Source organism: Mus pahari, chromosome 2, assembly GCF_900095145.1.
Source record: "Mus pahari chromosome 2, PAHARI_EIJ_v1.1, whole genome shotgun sequence".
Taxonomy (NCBI): Eukaryota; Metazoa; Chordata; class Mammalia; order Rodentia; family Muridae; genus Mus; species Mus pahari.
In genome coordinates, this window is record NC_034591.1 from 90,709,725 (window position 1) to 90,717,959 (window position 8,235).

An 8,235-nucleotide genomic window follows, 5' to 3' on the forward strand; every position below is an offset into this window, starting at 1 on the left:
GTCCTGGAACTCACTTTGTAGACCAGGCTGGCCTCAAACTCAGAAATCTGCCTGCCTCTGCCTCCCGAGTGCTGGGATTAAAGGCGTGCGCCACCTCGCCCGGCTCCGGCTCTCATTTTCATTCCACAATTCCTTTGGTCAACATTTCAAGCCGGGCCGGGCAGTGGTGGCGCACGCCTTTAATCCCAGCATTTAGGAGGCAGAGGCAGAGGTAGGCAGATTTCTGAGTTCAAGGCCAGCCTGGTCTACAGAGTGAGTTCCAGGACAGCCAGGGCTATACAGAGAAACCCTGTCTCGAAAAAACAAAACAAAATACAAAAACAAAAAAAACATTTCAAGCCAGTAGGCTGTAGAGATGGCTCAGTGATTAAAAATACTGGCTGCTTTTACAGAGGACCTAGGTTCCGTACCCAGCACCTACACGGTGGCTCACAGCCATCTGTACCTCCAATTCTAGGAGACCTAACAGTATTGCACATACATGGTGCACAAACATACATACAGGCAAAACAACCATGTGCAAACAAACAAACATGGCAATTCTTGTCAGTTTACTGCTAAGGCTGAAATGCTGTTAATGGTCATACATGCGTGTGGTGTGCACATGTGTATTTGGCTGGATGTGTTTATGTGTGTGAGTACATGTAAACATCAGATTTACATGTTCTTCTCCTTGAGAAGTCCTAGAAATGAGATCAATGGAGAATGAGGTTAAGCCATAGGTTTCTAAAATTATAACAAGGCAACTCAGATATTCCCTGCCAGATCCACCTACCCAAAGACAAGTCTGACAGAACTCAAGCCCACCTCAAGCTTAAAACCAACCGTCACCCTAGCAATCCAAGTGCCAAAATTTCAGTAACACAGCAGGGCACTCCCAACAGCCCACTCTATACAAAAAGCCCTCATTAAACTCAAGAGTTATATTTAGCAAAAATGGAACAGAAGTTATATTTAGATGAAATGACTTAAAAGAATTTTACCAAAAACAGCATGTTTAGACTGATCTGCAAAAGGGGAAAAAAAAAGGTTTTAGATTGGCTAGATGACTCCACGGGTAAAGGCGCCTGCTGCCAAGCCTACTGACCAAGGGTAAAGGCGCCTGCTGCCAAGCCTACTGACCTAAGGTTGATCCCCAGGACCCCCGTGGTAGGAGGGAACTGACTCCTACATTGTCCTGACAGGGTACGTGACCCCTCCCAAATTAATAAATGAAATGTAACAGAGTGTATGAATCATTTTTTAAAATAGAGGATAGGCCGGGCGGTGGTGGCGAACGCCTTTAATCCCAGCTATAGTGCACTTACATATAATAAATAAATAAATAAATAAATCTTAAAAAAAAAATAGAGGATAGGTTTTCCTTGGTTGTTGCATAAATTCCCCCAAAACAACCTCCTATGTGTGCTGAGAGATTTGTGTGTCTGGAGAAACAGGCAGTGGCACACTGAGGAGGTTGGCCGTCCACTACAGAATACTTACAGATCAGCACGCACCTAAAGTCCAGGACTGTCTCATACAGAGTGATCTGGACAGACTGACAAAGATGCGGGCTTCAGGACAGTGACCCCTACACATCATGCTCAGCGCCTCTTCTCAGACATGTCCCTTTCCTAGCCGTTATTGACATTCACGCTGTGGTCACAAAGTGCTCTATCAGTATGAAGCTGTCCTGCAGAACTGCATCCAATACTGTCCATTTGGCTTTTCTCTAACTAAATGATATATAAATTTTTTGACATCTATTCTATTTTGTTTGTATTTGTATTTGGTTTGGGGACAGGCTCTTCCTAGGTGGCCCAGGCTGTCCTCAGACTTGCAATGATACTCCTGTCTGAGTCTTTGAAGTTCAGGGATTATCAGCAAGTGCCACCCCGTGTGGCTTCATTCACATTTTCCTAGCAAAATTGTAGTCAACAATTTCACAATAGTCTTGTAAACCTACAAAGTCCCTCCTCTAGAGTGAAGGTAGAGTCAGAGCGTGGTGGCTTATGCCTGTGGTGTCATAAGAGGATCCAAGCAGTTCAGGGCTAGCCTGGTCTGTATAGCAAGTTCTAGGTCAGCCCGGACTACAGTGAGACCTTATCGCATGTTTCCAAGTACTAGAAATAGTACAAAGTGTGGCAGCTATTCCCTTCTCCACACAACTCGGGTTCCCCAGGGGCTCAAAAGAGAAGCATACTCGTAGTGACACATCTGTAAACCTAGCACTCAAGAGACCAAGCCTCCTTAGATAGGAGGATCCAAGTTCGAGGCCAGCCTAGACTCTAGAATGAGACCCTGTCTTAAAACTTGTCCCTTAGCCCAGGGTAAGGTGACCTCTCCCCTCAAGGGTCTCAGGAAGGGACCATTTCCCGGCATCCCAGTGGAGCCAGAGGAGAAAGCAGAGGCGATGACCCCATGGGGAAGGACAGACTGAGTGCACGACTGTCCGGCAGCAGGGATGCCAGTGATGAGGGCTTCGGGTGTCCTGTCTATAAAGCCAAAGGCCCACACGTAACTCAGAAACACTGCAGCCAGCATCCACTTTGACGTCTGGTTTTGTTATGTCCAGAAATCTAGAACACCCAAGAAATGGTACCCCCACTTTTATACATATAGGCCTAAAACAATAAAGCTTACAGTTGAATAATTTAAAGGAGAAACAAGACCTAGAAAGTAAAAGACAGATGGAATCATAAAGTCCAGGAATCTTCCGACCTGTCTTATCCCCCAACTACCTACTTCACTGGGAAACAGCGGAGGTCCAGTCTTGCCTGGATGACCACTTGTGTCCCATGAAAATCATATTAACTATATTGATATGATCATCGAGAGGAAAATAATAATTTCAGCCATATAGTCCAAACAAGTGCTTAAATAGGTCCTAAGCTGTTCTGCTTACTAGCCATGCACAAACTAGAAAGAAAATTTCCTGCTACAACAGTGAACTTTGTAACTGAGCAAGGCAGCCTTCAAGAAACCCAAACACTGAGAACTTAGGATTTTAAGCCATTCATCGGGAGATAAGATACAGGCACAGGGGTGAGATGGGAGTCAAAGTCCCCGGGCCAGTGGGCTAAGAGGTGGGTGTGGAGAGCCAGCGAGATGGCTCTGTGGGTAAAGGCCCTGGGCAGCCGAATCTGATGACCTGAGTTGGATCATGGGGACTCACACGGTAGAAGAGAATCCAGCTGACTACCAAATGTCGTCTTCTGTCCTCCACGGAGGTACTAATCCTGGCATAAGTCTCAGATACACCCAAGTGTGTACACACACATGCACACACACATGAAAGAAAATGTAAAAAATTAAAAGAAATGAGTGTGTGGAGGAAATCTCCAGTTAAAGGGGTAAGTTGTGTTTGGGATGTTTCTGATGACTTTTAACTTCCTAAGACCTGGCTCAGAGCTGACATATGGGCACATAAGTGGCTCCTAATGATAAAAACAGAGAAAATGGCACTAAAGTGGCTTAACAGACACAAATACAAAGATATGGGAACTCCCTGCATCTGCACGGGGGGGGGCCTGGGGGGGGACCTGGGGGTGGTCCCCAACACTTGCACACACCTTGAAAGAGCAAAAGCAAAGCCCTAGATCAATATCCACATTCAGAAGGACTTCTTGGGCTACCCTGAAGTGGAGCAGGCCCAAAACTGTGAGGGTCTTTCTCCATCTCAGAGCAAAAGCAAGCGGTGTGGGTGTGGTTCTATGCCCCTCTTCATCCATCAGAACCCCCCCCCCCAAGCCCCTAACCAGTGAAGAACATCCACACACGCGCTACACGAACTGTGAAGGCCATCCTGCTCCACCAAGTAAGCGCCCGAAATGACAGCAGGAACGACCCACTCAGCGCCCAGATCTCACCCTTGAGTATAATCATATTTAAGATGAACTTTTATTCGAGCTCAGTTCCCTCAGGGATGCACTCCTGAGGAGTAGACGGGCCAGCAGGGAGAATGAGCCAACCAACTCTGGAAAGCGCTGTGCGAGGCAGAGACGACAACGAGCAAGCCGCCGCACAGCAGGAGGGTGTGCACCCAGGATCTACCATCCAACCCAGCATCAGCACAGGAAACTTGGGTGTGGAGTAGCGGCTCGAAGGCCAGGCCAGCCCCGAACTGCACCCCTCATTTCGCAGGGGAGAGAGGCGGGAGCTCAGAGCTGGAGAGGTGGTGAAGGAATCCGCCCTCATTTGCACATTGTCTGGGGCCGGGTCAATTTGCTTAATCACCGCTCTAAATGCCAGGCACACAGCACACAATGCGCTCCCATTAACAGGTTTAAAGTGTCGCAGCGCTCGCTTTAAATGAGAAAAGCCCGCAACAAAAGGGGGAAAAAGCCAAGTAAGAATGCCTTGGGTCGCCCTCCAAACCATCTCAGAGGAGTTTAAAACCCAGGGTTCTGCAGAAAAATTGAGGCCCTGGTGTGAGGATTGGGGGTGGGTCGTGAATAGTCCACACAAAATAAGGAGTTTGTACAGCTTACAGCAGCCCAGGGAACCCGCAGGTCAGAGACCATCTCAAGTCAGAATCCTCCAGGCCCTTGCCCAACTTCCCCCCTTGCCAAGGGGAAAGCTGACCAATCTCCAGGAAGGAAAGCGAGACACCCCCCCCAAACACACACCCCCACCTCCAAAGGCAGGCACAAATCCAAGTTTTCCTTTGGTAAGAGCAAGGAATTTGGGAGGCTGGGAGGACCCACCAGGCCGCAATCTCCCAGAGGCGAGAAGTTAAAAGAACTTTCCTTTCATCCCGTTACTGGCCAAAAGCAGTCTCATACTAGGCCGCCACAGGGGAGTTTGACTCCGCAAACAAGTTCGACCCAGGACCGGCTCAGGCAGGAGGCCCCATCCCCCACACCACGGAGAGCCCAGGGGCGCATCCCGCCAGGCCCGACGCCCACCGGTCCCAGCACGGCCGGACTGACACTTACGGTGCGCGCTCCACCAGGAGACAGGGGACCGTTGGAGAGGTACGGGCTGCTCAGGTCTGGAATCATCAGGAAGGGGTACCCAGGGTACGCAGGTCCCTTAAAAAAAGCGCCATCCTGGGGCCTTCTCACTGCGGACAAAACCAAAGTGGAGTGAGGTCAGGGGTCCCCCTAGACAGAGCAGCTATCTGGAGCTCGGGGCGGGAATCTGGAACCCGAGCGCCCCTCGACTGAGCCCCAGAGTGGCTGCTGCAGCGATGGAAGGAGAGCAGGGGTTCCGCCGCCCGGACCGTGGAGACCCGTATGGCCAATCGCTGATGGCCGGAGAGTGGAGACTGACGGAGAAGGAAGGCACTTACCTTCGGCGAAATAGTCGCGCGGCTTCTGGAAAGCGTCCCGGGCGGGCTGCGGGCGCCTCTCCGCCTGTGGAGGAGACACAAAGGCGAGGGCGGGTGAGCGGGAGCGGGACCCGGGTCCCCCAGGGGCTGACCCTAGGAATCCCTTTACCTCGGAGTCCGAGCTACTGCTCTGATTCTCCGATTCGTTGACCAGGGACGACTTGACTTCATCCAGATCCCTCTGCGCCGAAGCGCTGTCGCTGCTCGGCTCTTGCTCTTCGCCCCCCTCGTCCTGGAAGGGGATCAGCTCGTCGTTCGCTCCGAGGTCGTCCCCTCCACTGGTTGCCCCGGCTCCGGAGCCACCGCCTCCCCCGCCGGCGCCGCCACCGCGGCCACCACCGAGCTGGGGCATGGTGGGGCCACGGGCCGGGGCCGCTGCGCTCGGAGCCCCGCGCCCTGCCTGGCCCGGCCCGGCGCCCCTCCCTCCCTCTCACTGGCCCGGCTCCGATCGTTTGGCCGCTGCAGCGACAAAGTTTTGACAGGGCGTGGCTCCGTGGGAAGCGGGCCCAGCACCGCCCAGCCGGGGCAAGAGACACTCGGCTCCGAATCGTCCCGCAGCACGGAACCTTGGGCTCCTAACTAGCCGCCGCCACCGCCGCTGCCTGCTCGGCCCGGGCGTCCCAGCGCCTGGCCCGCCGGGGAGGGGCGATGGGGAAGGAGGGAGGGACCGCCCGGCGGGGCAGGGGGGCCGGAGGGAGGAGCCCCGGCTGCAAGCTGACACCCGCGCCTCTCGGAACCGGGCGAACTGCAGCGCGCGCACGCACACTCGTATTCACACTCGCGTCCTGCTCGCTTGCACCTTCCGGGGACTGCAACTCCCCTCCTCGTGCGACCACCCTACCCCTCGAACTTATCCAAATCCCCTCTAGTGAACTCCGTGGCTACCCTGGGAAGTCCTTCTCGCACCCTCCCTCTAAGCCCGAGAGTGTGGCCCGCACTCCTCCACATCCCCTAACTTTCTTTGCAAACAAGCCCCAGAACTCCGCGCGGGTTCCCACTCCGCTCCCACCGCACTGGCAGGCAGCACTGCCCCCTGCGGGACAGCCGAGGACTCGCAGATCCGCCGAGCACAACCACTTTGCCTGCAGTTCCTCAGAGTGCAGGATCCCATCAGCCCTTCTACTCAGCAGGGTTTTGTGACACTTGAAACAAGTTGAGCAGGCTTCCGTTCCCTTTCCTATGGTGCTCCAACGCATTCCTGTCCCCAAACTGTGTTTTTGATCACTTCCTCTTAGTAAGGAACTACTGCAACCTTGAAGATCACTCTCTCTCTAAAGCTGGAGAAGAGGTGTGAAATCCAATACTCACTGACTTGAATTCAGACGGGATTTTAACTGTATTGATTTCAAGAAATTATCACCCAGAACTCCCAAAGGTGATTAGGAAGCTGCTGTGATAGCCTACAAGCACCATAAGCAAATTACCTAACCAGCTTCAAAGGTAAGGAACAGACTTGAGAGAGCGTTTGGGGGTTAACAAGATGGCTCAGCAGGTTCTTACCATCAAGCCCTGTGTCCCGTACCCACATGGTGGAATAGAAAACAGGCAGTCTTCCACTCGTCCTATAGCTTCTACGTGTGGACCATGCCACCCACGTGTACTCATTCCCTCACAAGCTAGGGATCATTTAAAAGATGGAGATGGTAGAGCATGCATTTAGCACTCATGAGATCCTGTGTTCAGTCCTCGGGACTAGATAGATTCACATATCCACAGCCACCTGGGGAAAGGGGGAAGTAACGCCACTTGGAGTCACCTACCATGGGGACATTGGTGACAACATAAATTTTAAAATCGGTCTAGAAAGTCAGTATGAGAATTTTGTTTGTTTGGTTGGTTGGTTTTTGGTTTTTCAAGACCAGAGTTTTCTCTGTATGGTCCTGGCTGTCCTGGAACTCATTCTGTAGACCAGGCTGGCCTTGAACTCAGAATTCCAACTGCTTCTGCCTCCCAAGTGCTGGGATTAAAGAGGCGTGTGTATTTTTAAATGTTTTTAACACAATTTAAAGCCAGGTATGGTGGCCTGTACCTTTAATCCCAAAACCTGAGAGAGAAGGCAAACACTGGTGGATCCCTGTGAAGTTGAGGCCAGCCTGATCTACACTGATCTACAAGACAGCCAGGTCTGCCTAGGGAGCTCCCTGTCTTTAAAAGTCAGCCAGACAGCCAAACACAACTTACACATGAGCACATGAGGCATTTTCTAGAGTTGCCTTAGGCTGGACGAAGTTATAGCTTTAAGAAGGGGATGATGGGGAGAGCCACAGCCCATCTGCATCTTTCTTCCCACAGAACCCACAGCTAGGAACTGGGCAGGTTGAGCCCTCACTTAGGTGGATCAAGAATGGGTTTAAAGAAGCACCATTAAGACAGAGATTAGGGGCTGGTGAGATGGCTCAGTGGGTAAGAGCACCCGACTGCTCTTCCGAAGGTCCTGAGTTCAAATCCCAGCAACCACATGGTGGCTCATAACCATCCGTAACAAGATCTGACGCCCTCTTCTAGAGTGTCTGAAGACAGCTACAGTGTACTTACATATAATAAATAAATAAATCTTTAAAAAAAAAAAAAAAGACAGATTAGTACATATAGTTTTCAGTGTGTCATTTAAAAACATTTTAAGCCGGGCGTGGTGGCGCACGCCTTTAATCCCAGCACTCGGGAGGCAGAGGCAGGCGGATTTCTGAGTTCGAGGCCAGCCTGGTCTACCAAGTGAGTTCCAGGACAGCCAGAGCTATACAGAGAAACCCTGTCTCGATAAACCAAAAAAAAATAAAAAAATAAAAAAATAAAAAATAAATAAAAACACTTTTGGGGCTAGAGAGATTGCTCAATGGTTACGAAAACTGACTGGTCTTCCAGAGGTCCTGAGTTCAATCCCCAGCAACCATATAGTGGCTCACAACCATCTGCAATGGGGTTTG

General features: G+C 51.3%; 1 protein-coding gene across 2 annotated transcripts in view; it reads right to left on the reverse strand.

Annotated features, from left to right (window-relative positions):
- Tcf7l1 (transcription factor 7 like 1) overlaps positions 1-5,960 on the reverse strand; it is a 166,758-nt gene extending 160,798 nt beyond the window's left edge. The window contains exons 1-3 of one of the 2 annotated variants that reach the window (XM_021189698.2): positions 5,421-5,960; positions 5,273-5,336; positions 4,917-5,044 (exon numbers count right to left, since the gene is read on the reverse strand). In XM_021189698.2, the coding sequence (XP_021045357.1) occupies positions 4,917-5,044; positions 5,273-5,336; positions 5,421-5,663 (435 nt within the window). In that variant the 5' untranslated portion in view covers positions 5,664-5,960. The remainder of the gene's footprint in view (positions 1-4,916; positions 5,045-5,272; positions 5,337-5,420) is intronic. The other variant, XM_021189693.2, reaches the window with a different exon arrangement.
- Positions 5,961-8,235: the final 2,275 nt, after the last annotated feature.